At 48.7% G+C, this 24,068-nt stretch overlaps 1 protein-coding gene across 3 annotated transcripts in view; it reads left to right on the forward strand.

Moving 5' to 3' along the window:
* PTPRA (protein tyrosine phosphatase receptor type A) overlaps positions 1-24,068 on the forward strand; it is a 118,213-nt gene that overhangs the window by 49,862 nt on the left and 44,283 nt on the right. For 2 of the 3 annotated variants that reach the window (XM_086746134.1, XM_086746135.1), the window contains exons 1-2: positions 518-535; positions 6,040-6,111. In XM_086746134.1, coding sequence (XP_086602260.1) covers positions 6,079-6,111 — 33 coding nt within the window. In that variant the 5' untranslated portion in view covers positions 518-535; positions 6,040-6,078. Of the gene's footprint in view, positions 1-517; positions 536-6,039; positions 6,112-24,068 lie in introns of those variants that run through there. The other variant, XM_086746136.1, reaches the window with a different exon arrangement.

Below are 24,068 nucleotides of genomic sequence, written 5' to 3' on the forward strand. Positions count from 1 at the left end.
GGGAGGTAGATTTAGATTGGATATTAGGAATTTTTTTTTTACGATGAGGGTCAGAACACTGGCCTAGGTTGCCCAGAGAGGTGGTGGATGCCCCATCCCTGGAAACATTCCAGGCCAAGCTGGACGGGGCTGTGAGCAACCTGATGTGGTTGGAGATGTCCCTGCTCCTTGCAGGGGGGTTGGACTGGGTGGCCTTTGAAGGTCCCTTCCCACCCAAACCATCCTGTGATTCTGTGATTCTATGATTCAGGGCTCAGGCTGCAGGATACCTGTAGGTTATCTAAAAAAATCCATATTTTGATAAAAAACCCTGAAGATCTACCCTGATAATTCTCTACAGTAGGTAGACCTACCTGTGCATGATCGTTTAGCTGAATCTCTAAAAGGAGAAGCTGCCCCTTTGTGGTTTATTTATTCCTCCATTATCCTTGAATTTGTAAGATTTAGGTGTTTTTTCTTCTTTTAGGGTAGGGATCCTGTACGATATAGCCCCGATCCCAGTGACCTCCATTGCCGTTCAGGTGGGGATTGGAAGGTGTGAAGTGCAGCGGCTCTGTTTTTTGGAAGGACGGCTTGTTTCGTCGCGTCGGGTTTGATAACGCAAAGAGCAGGGGGTTGGAGTCTGCTGCTCTTTATTTGCCTTACGGCCACTTTGGTGTTTGCGCCGTGGTGGTTTATTTTTCTAGCAGCTCTCCACCCCCATCTCCAAACCGACCTGTTTCGTGCATCACGGCGGAGGTTAGGATGCGATGTTTGGGAAGGAGAGGTGTTTTTTCAGGGTAGCTTTATGGCTTAGGAAAGAAACCAGCCATTCAGACGAAGCGAATCCCAGCAGCTCTCCTCACCCCTTCTCCTCCGTTATTTGGGGCGACGTGCGGCCGTAGCTGCCGCAGCGGGCCGCTGGAGGAGCGCCGACCTTTTCCAGTGCAGCAGCTCGTTCCCGGTGCTGTCCCAGAGGATTGTGGCAGATTGCAAACACGCTCGGCGCAATCAAGCCATCCCAATTAGCATCGTGCCGCCGCCTAATTTAGCTGCAAATTGCCCTAGTTTATGCGTGTCGATACGTACGATTAAACCAAGCACGGGCAGAATGGGGGTTCGGTCTCGACCCAACCGCGGAAACGTAAAGCCGCGTCCACCCCAAAATCCTTGAAAGGTCCGAAATTTGTTCTCTGCCTTTCTAAAATGCGGAGCTTTGTGTCGGTTTGCCCCCGCGGCTCTGGCGGCACGGAGGGGTGCGGGGCGGGAATGAACTCGCGGCAGGAGGTAAGAGAGGAAAAGATTCCCGTGCTGAGATTTGCGTGGATTAAAGGCAGCTTTAATTTGCCTTGATACTCCTGGCTTTCAGGTGGATTACGCGGGCGGCGGGATTTGAGTCCGTCTAGCCGATTAATACCTGCCTTCCTCTTACCTTAATTAATTTAGTCAGAGACAGGCGCCCTGTCACTGTAGACCGCCTTAGCCAACCCCAGATGTTGAGCATTTCTGTCTGTAAAGTTTCGTATCGTTAACGTTCTCGACTAACAAACCCACAGATGTTGTCTGAAGTCCTACCTAATGTGACCATTCCCAAAGCGTTTTCTCAACGGGGTTCTTCTGAAAGAGACCTCTTAGTTTGTGAGCTTGTATTCCTCGTTTTTATAAATGAAGTGGTGTTGCGCCGTAAAATCGTTCCATAGCAAGCAGGATGATCCCGCATGGAAATCATAGAATCACAGAAGGGTTTGGGTTGGAAGGGACCTTCAAAGGCCACCCAGTCCAACCCCCCTGCCAGGAGCAGGGACATCTCCAACCGGATCAGGTTGCTCAGAGCCCCGGCCAACCTGGCCTGGAATGTTTCCAGGGATGGGGCATCCACCACCTCTCTGGGCAATCTGGGCCAGTGTGCCACCACCCTCAGTGTAAAAAATTTCTTCCTAATATCTAATCTAAATCTACCTCCCTCTATTTTGCACAAAAATGTGCAGCTTGAGTGAAGTTCTTGATTTGGATGCCTGCTGGTTCCCCATGTCCACCAAAGTGTTTGTTCCCATGACTTTAAGCGTGCCTGCTGCGGAGAGTGGCACAACCCGGCTCAGGGGTTTCGCAGCTTTAACATGGTGGGTAAATCAAAGTGCCAGGCTGTGAACTAGGTTTGGGCTGTCCTACCAGTGTGGTCACTGACCTTGTGCTTGAGTTGTTCTAGGAGAAAAGAACCATCCAAAGATGGTCCTTCCATGCAGAGGGACCTTGACTGGCTGGAGAGGTGAGCTTGTGAAAACCTTATGTCCTGCACATGGGTCAGGGCAATCCCAGGCACAAATCCAGGCTGGGCAGAGAATGGGTTTAGAGCAGCCTTGAAGAGAAGGACTTAGGGGTGGTGGTGGATGAGAAGCTCAACATGAGCCGGCAATGTACACTTGCAGCCCAGAAAGCCGACCACATCCTGGGCTGCATCAAAAGCAGCATGGCCAGCAGGTCAAGGGAGGTGATTCTGCCTCTCTACTCCCACCTACGGCACTGCGTCCAGCTTTGGAGCCTCCATCATCAGAAGGACATGGACCTGTTGGAGTGAGTCCAGAGGAGGCCACACAGATGATGAGAGGGCTGGAGCAGCTCTGCTGTGAGGCCAGGCTGAGAGAGCTGGGACTGTTCAGCCTGGAGAAGAGGAGGCTCCGGGGAGACCTGAGAGCGGCCTTCCAGTGCCTAAAGGGGGCTGCAGGAAACGTGGGGAGAGACTGTTCAGCAGGGCCTGTTGGGATAGCAGAAGGGTAATGGTTTCAAAATAGAGGGAGGTAGATTCAAACTTGATATAAGGAAAAAAAATTTACAATTACAGTGATGAAGCACTGTCCCAGGTTTCCCAGAGAGGCGGTGGATGCCCCATCCCTGGAATCATTCCAGGCCAGGTTGGCCGGGGCTCTGGGCAACCTGATCTGGTTGGAGATGTCCCTGCTCCTTGCAGGGGGGTTGGACTGGGTGGGCTTTGAAGGTCCCTTCCAACCCTAACCATGCTGTGATTCTGCGATTCTATGATTGAAAGGAGGTGGCATGTCCCACATTTGGCTTGTTGAGCCCCGGCCACACACGAGCCTGCAAACGGGTGAGCAGGTGAGCTTGCAAACACGCAGCTCTTGATCTTCTATTTCTTGGTTTAAATAAAAACACAAACACAACCAATTCACCTGACTTCTTGCCGATAAAACCGCTTTGTCTTGTGAATCTGAAATATGAGAGCACAAGGTGGACCTTCTCCTTCACCTTGCTCGCCAGGTTTGCGAAGGAGTCTTTAACCTTTCGGCACTGCACCGCACTGGAAGACACTTGGCAGCTGAGTCCCAGGGTCTCTTTCATAACTGAAGCTCTTTCTGAAGCAGCTTTATGTTACGGCGTTGTCCAGAAACACCTGGATCAGGTCAGTGTTGGGTTTCCCAAAACGGAATTTTGGCCGTAGGAAGCTGCTTCCTACCGCTGTGTCCTGTTACTGTTGACCTGCTCTAACATCTACCTGGTTATATTGCTTTCGTCCAAATATACACAGCTAAAATATCCAAATAATGATTACAACGAGTAATCCCGAGGCCGGTGGGCTGCAGCCGTGGCTCCCCGCAGTCAGCTGACGGCACCGGATCCTCAGGATAACGCGCTGCTGGAGGATTATCTGGCAAGCGGCTTACGTCGCTGGCGCGCTGGGGCGCAGCAGGGTCGGGGCACGGCAGATGAGCGGAAAGGCTCGTGTGCGGCAGGGGCTCAACAAGCCAAATGTGGGACACGCCACCTCCTTTCAATCCTGTCGTCCGTCGGCTCTTTGGCAATCGGGTTTCCTCTAAGCGTGGCTGTCTCACTAATTTCTGAGAGCAGATGTGTATGTAAGATTTTCTTACAAGTACGTGTCACTGCACCGCGCTCCTTACCTGGCCAAAGGAACCAGGTTTATGAGTCGCTGCAAGCCATGCCTCATGAATGACTCTCTTCTTCTGTCACCGATCTGTTTTTGCAGCCATCTAAAGACCCAGCCTGCTCCAAAACCCATTCAAACGTGTTGCGTTGACTTCTACAAGCTCTTCTCTTTTCCTTCTGCCTTCGCGTTTGCTTTTTTTTTTTGTTACCTTCCAGTGTAGGTCTTTCCTTCAGCAAGATGTTGGCCTCACCCTGGAAGGAGCCGTGAGCGAACACTGCACGTGTCTTGCTCCAAGCTTTGTAAAAACTCAACTTCATTGCTGATTTAACTCTCAGATGCCGCTAATAACGTCAGGGAAGGGGAGTCCTTCATCCTTTGACCAAGAAAATATGGACAGCAAGTGTGCTTGCGCCAACTTCCTGACTTGGTCTCATAAAATTTACCCCTTTATTTTAAATGCATGCATCTAACTGAAGGATGAAGGGACGTGATGAAGAACATCAGGCAGGAGAGGACAGGCTGAAGGCTGGGCTGCGTTTCTGCAGCCCCCAGACCCTTCTACCCCAGGACAGCAGCGTTGCTGGGAGGTGTTGGGAAACGCTGGATCGTAAGGAAGGAAACGCAGGTGACGCAGGGGAACCAGCAAGTCCAGCATCTCTGTGGGTCACTCGCTTTGAGCCAGAGACAAGAGAAAGCAGGCACCTCAGCTATTCTCCAGTTGCCTTAAAAAATAAATATTGATAAAATAACCCAGTTCTCCTCCTCCCTGCCAGATCCAATGTCTTTTTAATCTACTCTCTCTCAAGTTCTCTTAAAATGGAAGTTGCTGGTGGTCTGCTCAGGCTGAGCAGTGATTCTGGCAGACTTCAGAGCAGACGTGATCTCCAGGTCTCCTTGCTTTGAAGCTCCCGGTTCTATCGCACCCGACTAAATCAGGTTTTTTTCTTCTCTGCGGAGGTAAAAATCAACCTTGTGTGCCCATCTGATTGAAGCGCTGAGACTTGTCTAATTGAACAAGTGCTCGAGTCAACGCTTGAGCAAGATGAAAAGCAGCGAGGGGATCACCCGGGGATTATGTCTGAGCTCCGCGGCTTCTTGGCACCGACGGAGCAGATGGTTGGGTCGCATCCTGCCCAGGGCTGGGGAGAAAAGATGTGGATTGGAAAAAAAAATATTAATTTGGTTAAATATATTCAACTCTAAATCTAGAAGGGCCTGAGGCCTCTAATTTTGTGCTTTGTAGCATCAGCCCAGAAGATGGGATTAGTAAATGAGGAGTTGGTTCTGCAAACTCCTGCGAGGAGCCGGCTGCTACCTCGAAGGTGGTGTAGATAAAAAATATTTTGTGAGGGAGAAGAGATGCGGAGAGCGGGAGCTATGCGGCTCGGCATTTAAAAGTTGGGATCAACCGGGAACAGGCTCCAATTCGCCGCTGAACAGCGAGGCCCTGCGCTGCGGCCTTGCCGCTGGAGCGAGGAACTCCAGCCCGAGAGCTGGTGAGAACGTCACAGACGTCACTGCGGGTCATCCGAACCGCAGGGACAAGCTTCAGCCCGTTCCCTTTGGGATTGCACTTCATCCTCCGGCCAAAGTCTGTATCCAGAGAGGTTTGGGCTTGGGGAGATGTGCTGGTGGCTGTCTTGCTGGTACGAGAAGTCCCGTGAGCGCCGTGTGGCTTTCTGGCCTCTTCCCTTGGGGTGGGAATGAAAGAAAATACACAGAACCACTTTTTCAGATGCCCCAGCTTGGGTAAATGCACGCTCATAGGAGCCGAAGTGAATATGATGCCTTCACTCCGATAAAAATTATCGACTTCTAGCTGTGGCCCCTGCTAAATTTTGCTTTATTTTACCCCAAACAGCAACGGATGTATCAAGCAAAGCTGGGAACATCGGTCTCCTCATTTGTAACTGCGGCTGCCTCTGCCCAAAAGCCCTTTTAACCCTGGAAACTCCCACGATTTGGCCTGTTGTATTTAAAAGTTATTTTCTTTTTTTTTTCAAGTGTGTTTCTAGCTGGAGCAGCAATGAAAAGCTGTGTTTTGCATATGGGTGAAATGAAGTGGAACTGCCTTGCTGGCAGCAGGAAAAATGCTGTTTTCCAGAGATGCTGTTGAATTTTGGTTTTAAAAGCTTTTTTTTTTCTTTCTTTGTTTCCAGGGGGCACCACTGGAAGAACCTTTATGGGCTCCTGATGACATGCAGGTGGATGATTTACTTACGACGATGAAGGTAGGAAGAAACGCTGCTGATTTTGGCATCTTGGCGTTTGTCCTCTCCTTGAAATCAAATCACCAGCCATCGCTCTCGGTACACAACGGCGGCTGTATGGAGCAGCACACGGCCAAGGCATTAACGTGTTGTCTTAAAGCGTCCCTTTAAACACAGGGGGAAGGGAAATCTTATTTAAGAACTACCTAGGAACGTAACTAAGTGGAAAAAATCTGACTTCCTCCCCCAAAGGATAATGAGGTCTCTGTTGGTGCGGAGTTGGAAGGGGCATGACTCTTATTTGAGAGCACTCAGCACAGGGATTTTTTTGTTCTGCTGAAACGTAGTGGTTGGGTTGGAATTCAGGTTCTAGCTCGCCATCTCAAAAAAAAAAAAAGCCCTAAAAATATATTTTATTAGTTTATTTTCATAATCTTGAGCTTCTGTGGAAAGCTGGTCTACCTCCGAATGTGACAAGAGAGTACTCAATTCTTGATTAATGAAATAGAGGAAAATCCCTGAGATTGAAAGCACTAAACTGTTGGACAAATTTGGGGAAAAAAATACAAATGTGTGCGGAGTTAAATGTATTTATAAGTAGTTTTTGTGATACTTTGGTATCTGGATTCTTGTCTTGCTGGGTCGTTTCTGCCACAACTGTTGTGCTCAGAAGCATCGTCAGGGTCAATGGTCACTGCTGGTCTCTGCCTCCTCTTCAAGCAGGAAAGAGGGTCTTCACCCTAGTCACCATGTAGACCCCTAAATGTGGTTTGACCTTTCTCCTTGTAGGCAAAAAAACCTCCAAAAGCCATCTTGACTTTACTCAGGCAAGAGGACGTTCCAGGCACCCGGAGCATTTCAATTTACCGGCTCAAAAAGGTGGCAGAGCTGTCTCCCAGTTCCCAGCGGTGTAACAAACCTCTGCAAATACCCAAAATACAGCAGAGGTGGATGCTCTGCTTTGGAGCCTGGCGAGATGTTTGGTGAGACCATCACAGGCAGGATTTTATTCTTGCGGTTTTTTTCGCACTGTAACCACGTCAGGCAGCCTCGCGGCTGACCGCGGGGTGCGTCGCCTGTCGTACTTTAGCACGAGCTTTGCTTTGCGTTGCCGTTGGGGTTTACACCTCTTAATAGCACGGGCGGAATCAGTGGTTTGCTTCGTGTTTGGTGTCGGTGGTTCGTTTGCTGGCTGAGTCGTCGGAGGGAGAGGGGGAAGTTCAAGCTGTAACACGAGCAGATTCTTTTAATACAGGTTGACGGTTCTCGAATGTATTTAGGCTTTTTTGTTTGGCTTGCGATAAGATGCACCACTGTGGAATTTGCTCAGAGCAGGGATTTGCATGAATTATTGTTTCTTACAAACCGAACATCTGTGCAAGCCTTCTCCCTGCGCTCCGACCAGAGCACCCGTTAGAAGAAGGATTTGTGTGCCTGGATGCGGCGGTCGGCAAAAAACAAGCGCTTGGGGGAAGGAAAGATGGAGCAATAGAGACAAAGCTGCTGAAATCGAGGGGAAAACTCCTCCTGGGCTGTGAGGCGGCATCTGGATACGTGTGTTTGTTTTATGCGCTGACTCCTTTCCTTCTTGTCCCAGCGCGATTTTTTAAAAATCGTCCTCTGGTTACGAAAAACTTGGGACAATCGTGCTTGGCCTCTGGCAGAGCTGAGTTTTTGTTGAGGAAGTGTAACGCCAGCGGTCGCAGGAGCTGCCTGTTGGAATAGCGTGGCCCAAAAAGACGTGGAAGATGGGAGTACACAATCATGGATGGTCTCTTGATTCCGCACTTCAAGCGTTTCGTTTGAAGGGTTTCACGTTCTTGTAAAGAGATCTTTCTGCAAATGGCTAATTAAGCAAATTAGCTACAGTGTCATCAGCCTGTCTACAAAAGGCAAGAAGCTGACGTTTTGCAGAAACTTTGAAGCTGCGGACTCAAATCATCCAATACTTGAAATTACGATGTCTCATAGGAATAGGAAGAGCGATGAAGGAATCACTTGAAGTTTGGGTGACTTACAACCAAGTTTTGTGTAGAAAGGCAAGCTTTTTATTTCACTCAGAATTCTACGTGGATACTAAACCTGTCATCCTCCCTTAGAATTGGACTAAACCTGATGGTATTAAATAATTTGCTTGTAATTCTTTATTTTCTTTTTGTAGACGGTAGAAGAGGTTCAGTTAAACATGGGGATGTTCATCTGAAATACTTTGTGTGATGTACTTACTTTCTCAGAAGTTGGTTTTGATAGGGGAAATCAAGGAGGATTTCATAGAATCACAGAAGGGTTTGGGTGGGAAGGGACCTTCAAAGGCCACCCAGTCCAACCCCCCTGCAAGGAGCAGGGACATCTCCAACCAGATCAGGTTGCTCAGAGCCCCGGCCAACCTGGCCTGGAATGTTTCCAGGGATGGGGCATCCACCACCTCCCTGGGCAACCTGGGCCAGTGTTCCACCACCCTCAGAGTAAAAAATTTTTTCCTTCTATCTAATTTAAATCTACCTCCCTCTATTTTAAACCATGACCCCTCGTCCTGTCACACCAGGCCCTGCTGGAGTCTCTCCCCGTCTTTCCTGTAGAAGTTTACTGAAGTTTCCTGTAGGGAAACTCACCTGTGGGTGTGAGTGTCGAGACAGGTGGGGCTTGAGTGGCCCCAGCACTCGTGTGAACAGTCCTGGGCTGGGAAGAGCACCGGTGTGCGTCGGAAGGAATAGGAGCGAGGTGACGCGGCGTTGCGTTGAGCCGTCTGTGCTTGAGTGTGCGCAGCGTTGCTGGATACGCTGATGAGTAGTTGCCAGGTGATGCAGGTACCGTTTGTGTGTGCAGCCCTACGGCGAGCTGCTCAAAAGGGCGGAAAACCCTCCAGGCGTGGAGGTGACAGTCACAGCGATACCGGTGCGGTGCCGTGCTTTGGTAAGAGGGCGAGCGCTAAAACCACGCATCTCATCTTGACAAAGTCCGTCCAAAGCCATTCGCCACCTTCAGACCGTCCGTATCCTTCCCTCTGCCTTTTCCAGCTGCGTCGCCAGCATCTTCTGGGAGGTGGGAGCCACGCCGACACGCTCTATAGATTTACAGAGGAGCTTGACACGTGCGGTTTCCTTCTCGCCGGTGCCGGCGGTGCCGGCATTGCCGATCGCCGAGCTGGTGTTTTCGGCGCTGCCCACGATAACTGAAAGATCTTCCCTGGGAGATAAGAGTCAGTAACTGCGGTTGGCTCGTTCCTCTGGTATGCGTTCCCTTATTGACCTGAAATTTAATTTGTCGGCGGAGTGCTGCTGCTGCTGCGTGGCTGCGTCCCCTCCAGCCGTCCCCTCCAGCGCGGAGGCACCGGCTGCTGCAGCAGACAAACCCTGCACCCTCTCTCCTCCAAAACCTGCAGTCCTCCAGTCCTGCACTGGTTCACCCAGTGGCTTTTGCGCTGGATGGTGACCCAGCCAAGAAGTTCTTTTTCCCCCACGTGGAAGATTTGCTCCTGCAGTTTTGGTCAAAGCTGCCGATAGCTGTAGTCCTTCTCAAACCTTTGAAGATGGCGGTCAAATTTTGGCATTTGTTGGTGTGCAGGCTGACCCTTGGAGGGCTTTTTGGAAATGCAGAGACCAGAAATCACAAATTACCGCTGCTCCTAAATCCCATCGGCGCTTCTCCCCGCCTCTTTCCTACGAAGCTTCAAACTTCTACGTGGGATTTGAGATCGGGGATGTGAGCTGAGCTGGCCTGCTGCCTGCTAAAAATACCCTGGGATTTGTCTGAACCGTTTCGCGAAGCGTCGGTACTAAGCGCGCACCTCCAGCGTTCGGCTGTTGGATCTGACGGCGGGCTGGGGACGTGGAGGAGACAACCGCCTACAGAAACCACACCGGGCAGCGTGTCGGGACCCGCAACCTGTACCTGGAGCTGCTGTGTGTAAATAAACACATCCACCCTCCCCCTTATTTCTGAAAACCACCTCCTTGAATAGTAATTTTTTTTTTTTTTTTTAGAGTAGCTTGTTCTGCAAGCAGGTTTCCTCTTGCAGATCTTTAGGAAGACCTCGTTTTTATGTAAATTTGACTTAACTGTCCGTGCACAGACACGGATTGCTCTTGCGTCCTCCTGAGACGCGGGATTTTTATTGAAATTCGGTCCTGAAAAACTGATACCAGCAACTGGTGTGCCTGTCACCTGAGTCAGACAGGAAACCGCACCAAATTGGTGGTTCCCTTCAAAAAGACGTTGCCAGCCCTCGTTTGCAGGGTGTAGCAACCGCAGCTTCAGCTTTCAGGAGGGTTGCAGCTGTGATCTGCAGCCTGAGTTCACATTTTTTTTTGCGGTGGTCGCTTGCTAAGCTTAAAGGCTTCCTCAACGTCGTGTCTCCGCTGAGATCAAGCAGTGCCAGTTCCAGCCAAACAGTTGCCACCAATACTGGTGGATCTGAATCTGTAAGAACCATTTTTGTTGTGTTGATGGCTTCAAACACATCTCTGCTCCAATTATATTTGGCTCCAGGAGAGGGCTGAGTTGATCCCTGTCTCCTTCAAAAGAAGAGATCCTTCAAATCAGACACGTAACGTATCAGATGATTTAAATGATTATTTTTACAGCTCAAAATGGGTCTTCTTCTGAGCAGGTAGTGCTTACTAGCTCCAGCCAAACCTGCCTTGCTCTGGTTGATCAATACTGTAAAACAGACACAGAGGTGAGTTCCACGTCGCTGGAGAGTTTATCTACTCCTGGTCAGAACAATCAGAGGAGATGACAAGTCAAGGCAGTGAAGACACGGAAGGGACGATGTTCGGGCTCCTTCGTCATCGCTGGAGGCCAGGAGATACCTCTGAAGGATGAATTGGCGCGGGTTTGACTTTGTTTTCAGTCGATGGTGCCCATTCCTGCTTTGTCAGGGCGTCCTTCGTGCTGACATTAGCTGTTCTTGCCTCCATCCTCACTATTTTGAGAGTGGGTCAACAGAGAAGATCCCTGCTGTCTGATGATGGAAAGCAAACAAAGAAGAGCAGATGAAAGGTCTTCTGCAACCCCAGCTTTGGGTGGCAGTGGCCTCCCAGTAGCACAGGAGGCTTCCATCAGCGGCGGTGCGGAGATACTCAAAACCTCGAGTAGGCCTGATGGCCGAAATGCCTGGTTAAGCAAGACAAGGAGAGGAAATTTGGGTTTGTTGGGAAAGACACGAGTGCAGCCGCTTTAGCGAGAGTTTTTTCGTGGTACCAAGTACAGAGGACACTGAAGCTGGAGGGGCCAGAGGAGAGCATCTGGTCCCAGCTGATATAAACCAAAAGCCATGAAATTATGGAATTGCGCCCAGTAGGTTTCTTGCCCCCAGACCTTACTGTGAAGGTAAGGTAAACTGCGTGCGGGTTTCAGGAATACGTTCGGTCATCCGGATGCCGGTCAGCGGTGGGATTAGAGGGGTCGGCGGTTACTAGCACCATTAACTTCTCATCTCTCCTTTTCCAGAACTCAGTTCTCACCGTGTGATTTCAGCATTTTGTAGTCCAAATCCTTGAAGATCCCTGTTGAAAGCTAAAATATATCAATCCTGTCAGGTCTTTCCAAGAGCAAACCATGGAAATCCCATGTCCTTGGCCTGTCACCATTGCCGGTATTTTCTTCTCTCTCTTGACCAGTGATTTTTCCTTTAATATTGCTGTTGAAATCTTCTGTGGCTTATGCAACGATTAAAAAGAAAAAAAAAAATTACATATGCTCTGGGAATTTGGCAACGCCGCGTGGACCTCTCGCAGTTCCAGTCGGTGGTTGGATGGATTTGTCATTCTTACGTTACACACGTGTGTGACCTACTCGTGGCGAGGAACCGCTGGGTGCTTGGTCAGGGACCTGTTCCCTTTTCGCACGGAGTCGTTCTGAGGGCAAGCAGGTATCTGGGTTGGGGTTTTTTTCATAGGTGGATGGACACGGTGGGATAAGGCAGGCTGGGATAATTAATTATTCTCCAGGAGAGCAGAGTGACGCGATGCTTTACCCATGGTGGTCAAAGGTAGACGTGTTTTCTGGGGAGCAATATCTGGTAGCAGGTAGTCGGCTGCAGTTGGGGAGAGGCACACGAGCTTTTGATGCGTAAATCCTCCAGTTCTGAGACTGGTTATCGGTCTTACAAATTCAAACAGTTTCTCTGAGCTTCATCCAAATATCATAACGCTTTGAGCGCGAGAGAGGACAGCTGGGACCCGCGGAGCTGAGGGCTGTGCCCGCTGAGGAAGGAGGTGAATTATTTCTTGGGGAACATAGAAGGGTTATCCGGGGACCGAGGAGGAGGACAGTTACACACTGTCGCTCAGTGACAGCTGATTTAATTCCTAAACTTGCTTTTTGAGCCTGTTTCATAGATCTCCGTTAAGGCTGACGTGTTTTGCAAGACAGACGCCTTTTCTCACCCGTTCCTTTCTCTGTTACCCAGGTGCTCCTGCCCGCCGTGTGAGCTGGCTCCGGTGTGGTGCGGGAGGAGGGTGGTGTCCTGGGTGAAGTGTACGATATTTGGGGACACAAACACGGTAATCCGTGGGGGTTTGCTGCTGCTGAGAGCATTTGTGGGGATGGGGACTGTGTGTGAGCAAGCGTGGCAGCTTGGCCAGGTTCTGCTTCCATCTGATGTGGTGTGTGTGCCTTGATGAGCAGTTCAGCAAGGTCGAGGAGCTCTCTGAAGAGCTGGAGGGAGGGAAAAAGCTCTTTAAAGTGAAATGCTTCAAATATAGATGGAGTTTATACTAAAATAATTCTGCATTTTCCTTCTGCGTGGCTCTTTCCTTTCCCCACGGCAAGGTGCCTCGCTGGTACAGCGTGCTGGCTGGGCTGCACGTCGCTTCGCAGATGTTCTGGCAACCTCAGGTCTTACCTTGGGCTGGGCTTTGAGGAAGCGTAAGGTCAAGCTTCTGTAGTTCCAGAGGAAGTTTGTAGGTTATAAGTTCAATTAGACCTGGTCCTTTAAAAAAAAATTTAAAAGAAAAAAAAAATGCATGTGAGCTACTTCCAGTCTTGTGCAGAGGGTTGGAGAAGACAACAAGGTTGACTTAGTTTTGGCAAAAGACTTTGTATGTGAGACAAACTAGTTCTGAGGATTAAATGCTGCTGTCCTCCTCCTAATGAGTGGGTATTGTGACATCTAAACTGACATCTGAGCTTCTGAGGAGGAAGGCCTCTGCAGCTGCAGCGCATTTGGGTTTGATTATTGCGTGTTACTGTGTGCGGCGTTCTTCCTTGCAGAGAAAAGTTGAGGGGATGTGAGAGCTCTGCAGGAGGAGAGGGAGATGGCCCGAGAATCACAGAAGGGTTTGGGTGGGAAGGGACCTTCAAAGGTCACCCAGTCCAACCCCCCTGCAAGGAGCAGGGACATCTCCAACCAGATCAGGTTGCTCAGAGCCCCGGCCAACCTGGCCTTGAACGTTTCCAGGGATGGGGCATCCACCACCTCTCTGGGCAACCTGGGCCAGTGTTCCACCACCCTCAGTGTAAAAAATTTCTTCCTTATATCCAGTCTGAATCTACCTTCTTTTAGTTTAAGACCATCACCCCTTGTCCTGTTACCACAGCCCCTTTTTAAGTCTCTCCCCTGGCTCTAGAGATTAGGGAGCAGGAAGAATGATTTGAGTAACTGTTGAAGCTGCGTTGAGTTGGTCAAGAGAGCAGTTGGTCAGGATCCACGTTGTGTTGGTGCGTTTTAATCTCTGCAAGAAGACTTGGGGAGACGTGTTCAGAAATGTGCTGGAGGAAGAAATGATGGGCATTGAGGAGGCACTTGCCGGGATGCCCGGAGTCTCACTTCCTTCACCCCAAAGATGAACTTTTAAGTTATAGACGTGGCAGATAGTGGGATGTCGTGACCCAGAACCGTGTGAGCTTGAAGGGTCTGGAGGGAAAGAGTTAAATCTGGGCAAAAAACCAAATTATCTGGAAGGGCTGGAGCTCTGCCCTTCAGTGCTTCCTCAAACCAGGACGTGCAAGTCAGGAGCCCTGAGAACGGCTCCTGCGCCTGGGGGTCCTCATGGAGGGATGTGTCAGGAGTGGTGGCATTGCCTTGATGCTTTCTTCTGAGTCTGCATCTTTGAGTGAACGTGCAGCTCGAGCCACTGAAGGAGGACAGGGATTCTGCTTGCATGCTCTCCTCCCGTTGCTAGACCAGGTGTCCCCTTAGAGACACCAGTTACAGTCAAAAAACCATTCTGAAACTCCAGCCGCAGCGGATCAGCGCCTTCAGCTGCAGGGGCACGAGCCGCGCGCGTCAGGCCTTGTCACCACTTTTGAAACGATCGCTGTCGGAGAAAGGCAGAGCCCTGGTCCTGCAGCGCCCTGCGGGTGCTGGGGTGCGAGAAGACCTCAACACCCACGCTGCCGATGCCCCTGCCAGAGCTGGCAGAGGCTCAGGGCTGCTGGCTGAGAGCTCAGACACGCGTTACGCGTCGTGAAGGTTCGTTTCCTCAAATGAGCGGTCGCAGGAAACACATTTTCTGCTCTTCAGCTGCCAGCCCAGCCCGTTGGGTTTGCGGCAAGGCAGCCCAGCGTCCCGTCTGGCTCGAGTGCCGCCAGCAGCGTTGAAGCCACCCTCGGATATTCTGGCGAGGATGTAACAGGTATCCACAGGCACAAAAGCAAACTGGGAAGCCCGATATGCCACTGGTTTTGAGCCAGTTGCTGGATGGGAGATCAGCTTTGCTGAGGGGTGCTGCCACCTTCTCTGCTCCTTCCCCAGTTACGCTGTTTTGCTTCGGAGGCAAATCCTGAGCACCAGCCAGAGGCTCGATCGAAACCTGTTTAATAGCTATTTCTTTATTTTTATGTGCTTTGAGTGAGGCTTGAAATCGTTTGGGAAGATGTTTTAGTGAGATCTTGGATGGCAACCCACTTTCTCCTCTGCATTAACTGCTTTCAAACATCTACTCCCTTGTTCAGTTTTATTTGCCCTTCAATAAAAAAGATAATATCTGCTGGACACTGGGTTTTTTGTCCCTCAGGCAGGTGTTTTAAGAGTTTTCATTTTTTTTTAAGTTATTTTTTCTGTGCTTTTAAACGGCTGGCAGCTTGCTGAAGACGATGGTTAGTCTTTATCAAGCGCTTAACTGAAAATGCCGTTCGATTAATTGAAACTGCCGTTAAAGTGATGTGATGCAGATCGTCGCCGGGCTGCTCAGAATTACCTTTGCTCCATGTACTCTGCTTTGAGTATCCCTGCTTTATAAATATAACCAAAGCAGCCCTAAATTTTGGGCGTCAGCAGGAGGAGAAGCTCTCCTTCGGTGGTTCACGGTCTTGCTTGTCGTGAAATGACTTGCTTTTCTTCTGCAGCAATCATGATAATTTGAGTAAAGGAAGAAACGCTGTGAACTGGTTTGCTGCTTCTCTTCGCCACGAGCCAGAAATGCTCCTTTGAAAACCCGCCCTCTGCCTTTCAGCGTCTCCAGTTGAGTTGTTTCATCCGTACACCTGTTTTTATCAACGGGTTGGGAGAGAAAATCAAACGCTTTTCCATAGACGTCGGTACGTTCTTCACTCTGAGCTCATCCCGAGTGCAAAATATCTTCTGTGCGAGCTAAACGGAAAGCAAAAGTAACCGAGGTGAAAGCCTTTCTGCGGGTTAGGAGAACAAACCGACTTCTGGAGAACGGAGGGCAAGTGTGGATGGCTCCATCTGGCTTCGATAGACGTCTGCAAAACCTGACGTCAACGTGAATTCCCCTCTGCCGTGGTTCTGGTTTTAATTAAAAACTCAGAGCTGTGGGGGGCTCACCAAAGAGTTTTGGTAGATTTTGTGCCTAAAGCCTGGTAATTCTGATTTCTTCTTTACATCAGATTCTTTAATTCAGGTTTGAAATATACTCTTCTCAAAACTGTTCAATCTTAAATTAACCCCAGTTGGTAACGATTAGATGTTCCCTTCCATCCAACTGCTGTCCCAGCCCTTTCCCTTGATGAGAGCGGAACAGATCTTTTAGATGTTGGTGGTGGATAGCAGACTATGAGCGCTAATTGGGTGTGTGAACGCTAATTGGGTGTGTGAGGGTGACGGGGAGCCATGCTCACTGGCCACAAGAGACAAGGTCACCGCTGCGTCTGCCTTCATGGTGCCAGGGACGTGCACGGCACGGGACGGCGGGGTAACTGGGAAGTGCAAGGCTCACAGCAAGACGACTTTCAGACCCTTCCAGCTGTTGGTTTGCCCTGATCTTTATTCTTGGGAGCAAAAACACAGAGGAATTTTGTGTAATACAATTTTTTTAACATATATTTGGAGAGTTTCATGCCACAAGGTTTGTTTATTTTTTTTTTCCAATTATACTTTACCATGTGTGTTTGGTAAAATATGCCACTTTTCAAGCATTTCTATTGGTGACTTTTATCTCGTGACAAACCAGTTTTGATGTGAATTGTCCAACTTCTGTTTCTCAGGAGGAGCAAAGTTATTTTTTTCTCCCCAGCCTACATGGGATTAAATCCAACTGGAGCACGTGGCTGCTGTGGTAAAGTAGGCATCGTCGAGAAGTGTTTCTTCCCAGTAGTAGGGTTTCCAGAGGGACATCCTAACGAAATAACCCACGAGAGCCACAAAGCAGCCACCCCTGATAGTGGGACCAAGCTGGATGCTCCCCAAAAGCAATGAGCCCAGGTACAGTGCAGCAGGGGGAGGGTACCATCAAGAGGTTAGTGATGAAGATGATGAGAGGGCTGGAGCAGCTCTGCTGTGAGGCCAGGCTGAGAGAGCTGGCGCTGTTCAGCCTGGAGAAGAGGAGGCTCCGGGGAGACCTTAGAGCGGCTCCCAGTGCCCAAAGGGGGCTGCAGGGAAGGTGGGGAGAAACTGTTCAGTAGGGCCTGGTGTGACAGGACGAGGGGTAATGGTTTTAAAATAGAGGGGGGTAGATTCAGGTTAGACATGAGGAAGAAAATTTTTACACTGAGGGTGGTGGAACACTGGCCCAGGTTGCCCAGAGAGGTGGTGGATGCCCCATCCCTGGAAACATTCCAGGCCAGGTTGGCCGGGGCTCTGAGCAACCTGATCTGGTTGGAGAAGTCCCTGCTCCTTGCAGGGGGGTTGGACTGGGTGGGCTTTGAAGGTCCCTTCCCACCCAAACCATTCTGTGAGTTGAGGGGGAAGGACAGAACACTGGATGAGCAGTTGGGTGACCCGTTCTGAAAGCCACCGTCTCTGCAGCTGATGATCTGGATGATCCTGCTCCTCTTATCTCAGCGTCATACACACTCTCCTTAGGAATATTTCTAGAGGGTTTTACAAAGCCGCTGAAGTGATTTAAGTGCTCAGAAGTATTTGAATATCCCAGTAAGTATTTGTCTGCAATTAAGGCCTTGTAAAAAGATTGTGAAACACAAGCCATCGTCCCAGTCCTGCTTCCCTTTCTGTCAAACTGGCGAATACGGGGCTTTGATTGTCTCTTGTCCCTATGGATTGGAGCCGTCTCCTTTTTGTCTTTGCACAGAGGACCCACCAAAGCAACTGGAACCATCACAGCCCTGAACAAGCAGCAGCAAGGCCCATCTCAGCCATTTCCACGCTCGCCGGTGCCTTTTGTGAGATGGTACCGGCTTTGATTACTTCGAAGAAAGGTGTCAGCGATGCAAAAATGAGCAATTAAGGATTAATCTGCTTGTGGGGATGGGTATCTGCCTCCCCCCTCCTGATTGCGCTGTAAATTAGCGGTTGACTTGAGCCCCGCAGTGTAGCTATTTATACCTCGAAGGTTTGAATTATAGCTCTGGAGATTATATCATCCCTTTGTTTAATCTTTTTTCCTTTCTTCTGTCGTGCTTTTGACCTCAGTGATTTTCAAAGCAGTCAGCTTCGCTTCCTATGGTTTTCTTGTGATGGTATTTGGAGCCAGGAAAGGGGAGGGGAATTAAATGGCTTTTTCTGTACCGTTTTCTTTTCTCTAACGCTCTCCCTTACTCATTTCCTCATTCGACAGCCCAGTCCTGTTTTTTTAACCTTTTCAGAGGTTTTCATATCACAATCTTTCTAGCCTCGCTAGGGCTTTTTTCTTTTCTAGGGCTTCAAAACGGCCTGCACAAGAGCCTGGCTGAATATTGCACCTCACAGGCTCAACCGCTTCACGAAAATCTGCGGAAAGGAGATCTTGCTGCCCCGCACCTGCCTGCCTGCCGGACCCGCGCCTCTCCGTCATTCCCCCCGCAGCCAAGGAAGAAGCGATACGAGGGAGGGTGTTGTTGCTATTGGATTTATTGGCTGTGATTTTGCAAATAAATGCTTTATAATCGCTTCCTTGCGGCGCCTCGCAGCCAAGAAACGGAGACGTGCAGCGGAGGAAGGGCAGGCCGCCTGCTTGGGCTCCGGCCTGCCCTTCTGATTCACATTTCCTATTTCCAAGACTGCTTTCTTTTAGGCCTCTAATAAGTGTATAGAGCATTTAGAATACGTATGTATTGTTATAGCTCTCTATAAGTTGTGTTTTAAACAAAAAAGCCGATCTTGGCCCCAGGCCAGCGGTTCCTGGCTCTTTGCTCGGTCGCTGCAGTTTGAACGTTCACGTACTTCCTGTCCAGGAGAAGCCGTCGGAAAAATAAAGGGCACGGGAGATGCGGACACGCTGAAGTCAGCTGAATATTTTTAAATATTAGACTATGTTGTACGAGGGTGGGAAATCAACTTTGCTGGTCATGGAAGCTCTGCAGCGCGAGCTTCCCTCCCATCTCTTTTGACGGAGGATTCCTGCCTGGAGAGCCCTCCCACCAAAAGTGCTCCCTTTGGCTTTCAGACCCTTGTAAAACAAGATTTTTTAGTTGGCAAAGTAAGAAAAGGACTTGCACACATGGTTAAAGGTTTTAAACAAGAAGGAATGAAGACAGCCAGCCAGCAAAATTCCTGAACATCAGTGGAGGCCTTTGAAACTTGAAGTTGAGCTGAGCTGGACACCAGCAGCAATGATAACGGAGGCAGCAGGAACACTCCTGTGATGGAAACAGCCTTTAATTGCTTGTCATACGGCGGGGATGAAGGCATCACCTCTAAAAGAGAGGCCATTGCCGCTTAACATCTGAACGTTAGCACGTCAAACCACGTCAAGGCCTGTAGGTAAACCCAAGAGGACAATTCCAACCATTCGCCATCATCTTTTCCCCCTAACTTCTTCTTTTATATGCTTTCCAGCCTTACCTGGAAGTGGAGAACTTGGCGTTTAAGTTGAAGTTGATGATGAAGAGAAACCTTAAAAGTGTATTAATCGTCATTTGTTTTCCTTTTTGTGTTGGTTGGACAACTCAGAGGCCGGACCCCATAGTAGCAGGAGGGCTTTTAGATCGACTGGGTAATTATTTTGTCAAAGTGTGAGAATTTCCCTTATGATTAAGCCCCAAAAGAATCATCTTTTAAAATAAAACAGCATCAGACGGGTAGATCTGGGTGTAAAATTCTATGTTGGAAATTTTGGGGGAAAGGCGCTGGCAGATTCCGTCGAAGCCATTGCGTTTGTGACGCCCTTTACCAGTGTATGCAGTGACCTGATGGATATCTGAGGGTTCATTTGTCTCTTGCAGCTGTTCCAATTTTTGTGAAAAAATCGTATTTTTTCGGTGCAGCATTTCAGACCTTCGTCCTTCTTTTTCCAAGCGGCTGCCTGCAATTTGGCCAGAAGTCAGCCTTGGTATTTACGTGAGGTGGAACCTACTGCAGAAAAGCCAGTCGTGTTGGATAAACCCGGGTCCTGCCTCCGAAATGGAGTTAGGAATATTCATCGGGCAAAGCCGGTATCGTAACCTGCATTTTCATACGCCTGGGGAGCGTTGCGAGCAATTAGACTGCTCTGATGGGACGGGTCCCTCTCCTCTCTCCCCGTATCCCACTCTTTCTTATTTTTTTCTCTGCCTTCCTTCACTCCTCCCCAAAAAGGAAGAGGAGAAGAAAAGCGAAGTAAATTGTATGGACAGACGGGAGGTGTAATTAGGAGCAGTGGGACCAATTTAAAAAGGGAAGATTTCAGAGAGACTCAGACTTTCCTTGACATGCTGGGCTTTTTCGTAGAGGATAAAAGGAGAATAAACTAATTTATTCCTAAATTGTAATTCCTTTTTTGGTATTAATCTGTTTAATTAGGGTAGTTCATAAATGCGCGTACGCAGGGGAGAGAGGGGGACTGAAAACTGAGATGAAGACAAAAGGAGAGTTTTGATAGGAAAGGCGTCCTGGCAGTGAGATGTTTTAGGCTGCGGGGAGAAATAATATCCCAAGAGAAGAGGTGGAAACTCCACCGCTTTGGGCTTTTAGTGAGACTGGATGGAGTAATTTGGGAAGTTTCTTGTAGGGAACAGTCTTTTGCTGCGTGGTGGGTAGGATGAGGTGATCTAATGGATCGCTTCCCTGTCCAGTTCTTATGGTTTTCATTTCCTTCTGCGGAGAGGTGGGGAAGGGAGGTGGACTGCTTAGGAGTCTGGTGATGGTCATTTGTTACAGGGTTCGCGTTTTTCTGGGCTGTGATTGTGCTACTCCAAAATATTTTAAATTAAAAAGGACTTTTTAATGCTTCCTCTGACTATTTCTAGATGTAGAAGGGTGTAACCGTCTTAGCGATTATCGGTCTTCAGCTTTCCTGAAATCACAGTTGAGGCATCTCCCAAAACTGTCTCGTGTCTGTAGGGTGTCGGCTCCGGAGTTTGATAGCTGAATACCGTTTCACTGAGATTTGAATAGCTTTTTCTTTGCTTTTCCCCACAAGAAATCCCATTTCCTATTTGCTCCATGGTACAGAGCTCTGAGAGTGAGTCAGAAATTGGGGCAGAACATAGCTGGCCATGAACGTATTGTTTCCTCTCACTTCTGGCCTTGGTCATCATGTAGGTTGGTGTTGAGAAAACCTTTTGAAGCATGTTAAGATTTGACCTGCTCGTAATGTTAAATTATGTGGCTAATAGCTCTTGATGTGTTGTGGCTGAATCATGGCTTGAAGGTCAGAAGTGGTCTACCACCAGCCTGATTTATCTACCAAAGTGCTTGCTGTTTCTCTCCATGGGAAGAAAAGCAAGGATATGTGGCTGTGTATGGATTTCCAAAGAAGAATGGAGAGACCTGAGAATAATTTCTCGCCCAGGAAGGGTGACTTTGCAGCCAAAGTAGAAATTTCATGATGGAGGAGATGGCTGTAGGGCCTGGAAGAAGGGAAAAGATGGGAGAGTGGGCTGTGCACAGCATTTAGGAGGAAGATGGATTAAAATTTGGTTTATGCTAAGTGTGAAGGTTGCTCTTGGGACAGAGATAGTTGGAAAAAAGGAAAATGGGACTGTAGAGTGTTGGATAAAGGAACAGCTTCAGTAGCTTGGGTCTGCGGTGCGTTGCTTGCAGTCCAGGAGCAACAGCTTTGTCACCACTTGAGACCCAAAATGTGAATACAACTGAAGATCCCGTGGAAATGAACCCGTTCGTTTTCTTCCTCCTCTCCTGTGTGAGGAGCGAAGGTGTACAAAGGGAAATCCGTTGGCAAATATATTGGAATTTAGAACTTGGCAGAAAATAATGAAGCAAAGGTGGGCTGCTCTCGCGTTGATCACTCGGGCAAGGCGCTGTGATTTTGGGGCGTTGCTTCAATTTGGATAATTCTTAGCAGCGTAATTTCATGAGAGTTATTTTGGTGAGTGTCAAAACTGCAAGACAATAAAGATAGATTTTTTTTCCTGATAACAGTTTTGACCAAGGTTTCCTTTTTATCCTGCAACTTTTAAATAATTGGCCCGCTGGCCCTTTGCTTTTATTGTACTCGGGGTATTATAAGCTTAGCTTGTTTTGTAAACCGCTAATTTTAGACACATCTTGACTCTTATTGTTCCCTTCCTTTTTAATACCGGGGCAGAACCTCTGCAGAGGAGCGGAAATCATCTGTGTCCTGAGACTTTTACGTCTAGACTGGATGAAGGGCAAGAAAACGCAGCCGGAGCGCTCGCCCAGCAGCTTTTTTTTTAACGTCGCTTTGCCTTCCTGATCCAAAATTCGCCAGTAATTCCCCTCGGCGTAATATTAGGTAGCGGTAATCGGACAGAAATCATAAATGTACCTATATGGAATGAATGTGAGATGAGAAGCAGCTTTCCAAATCAGTAGATATAGATAATAGCCAACGCGAGCGTCGCAGATACAATTGAGTTGCTAAGGCAGGGCTTTCCAATAGTGCCTTGTATAGCCCCGTATCGTCTAATTATTCCGCTTCAGTGTAAGTTAACAATGAAGGGAAGATAAAAGCTTGGCAACTCGTTTGCTTAGAGGGGTCAATTTATCCTGGCTCTTTGTGGGGCAGTGTAATTTTAGGCTTTTACGTGGTGGATAACGCCATCTCCCCTGCGGGAACGCTCGCTGTGGCGCTTCCGTAAATAGGTCTGGAGAGGACGGTGTGTCGTACAGCGTGGAGAGTGATGCCGGAATTGTACCTTGCTTAATGCGAATTATTATTTTTTTTTCTCAAAGAACATAAGACGGGTTTGTCCTTATTCACCCAGTTTGTAAAAAAAACTGGGTCAGTTGGACAGCTGCTTGCGCCAGCGACGTGTTTCAGTGTGCTGCGATGGGAAGGTTCACGGAGCTTGGGATTAATGCTTTCTTCATCAGCAGCAAGGAGTGATGTCTTTTTTCCCCCAATGGGAACGCTTCTGCAATAATATATGGCAGGTGTTTCACCTTTCTGAGCACTGTTCTGACATGCTGGGCTCAGTTGGCATGGATTATAAACCAATTGTGGGGATATTTATTGGCTCCAGCACTTACGGGTGACCTTGGATCTCATCTCATCTCACGGCAGAACACTGGAACAGGTTGGTAGAACACTGGCCCAGGTTGCCCAGAGAGGTGCTGGATGCCCCATCCCTGGAAACATTCCAGGCCAGGTTGGCCGGGGCTCTGAGCAACCTGATCTGGTTGGAGATGTCCCTGCTTCTTGCAGGGGGGTTGGACTGGATGGGCTTTGAAGGTCCCTTCCAACCCAAACCATTCTGTGATTCTATGATCTTTGGAAGCAACTTAATGCCCATGACATCCCAAAAGAAGGATCTCAGTTTTCTTTGACAACTTCTGTATTTTCCAGTGCTACAACAAACTACAGCTGTTGGTCATGGTCAAGGTCTTGGCTACAGTGGCAAAAGATGCAGCAATAATGGTGTGAAGTTTCTTCTCTCCCCATGGAGAGGCTACTAATTACTCAAGGAGGAAATAGGAGGACTCTGGAAGGCAAAATATTGGCAATCAGATGCCAAGGTAAATAGAGCCTGTGCCCTGCCTTTCACCGACTCGAGGCCATCATGATTACACGAGGAGTCCTGCTGGAAAACAGCTGGGAAGGTACAGCCTGAGGTTAACAGACGGCTTTGAACATCCACCAGCGAAGTGATGCAAAACCCTGGGAGCGTTCTTCTTTCCCTTGGTGTACGAGCAAGCAGCAGCCTGGGACCTGTCCTCCTAGAGCTGCTGAAGAGCGCTTAGGATCAGAACACTGCAAAGGATCCATAAAAGATAAATAAAAACCCGCTTCTGTCTGCCTTAACATGGATTTTGCTCCAAAAACCAGACAGGAGATAGATGGACATGTGAGGAGGGTAAGAAGTTGCATTAGAAACCTTTAGTTCTTCTTCCACCCAAACCACAGACATCGCTGGTGGGCATGGCATGGCCAAATGCCGGAGATGCTTTTCATTTTGCAGTCTTGCTGGGGAAAAGGAAGGAAAAAAGGCCGCTTCTGTTAGTCCATTTTGCAGGAATGCTGGGGCTCGGCTTAGTAGGGACTTAGCTCCTCGTTGTGGTTGCTTCGCTTCCCGAGGAGAGTTTCTTTCATCTGGTGCAGCCAAAGGACTTCCAGGATAAGACATTAAATCAAATTTCCTCTTCCAGTAAAAGATGAGGGTCATTTGAGGATGACCCAGTGCAACGACACTAAGTAGAAGCAGAAGAAGGAGCTCACTTTTTTATTCTGTCACCCAGTTCTTTCATTAATCCAGGCTTAGATTTTTTTTTTAATCCTTCCTCTGCTTCTTGGCAA

This window comes from Chlamydotis macqueenii, chromosome 4 (assembly GCF_036417535.1).
Source record: "Chlamydotis macqueenii isolate bChlMac1 chromosome 4, bChlMac1.mat, whole genome shotgun sequence".
Classification (NCBI taxonomy): domain Eukaryota; kingdom Metazoa; phylum Chordata; class Aves; order Otidiformes; family Otididae; genus Chlamydotis; species Chlamydotis macqueenii.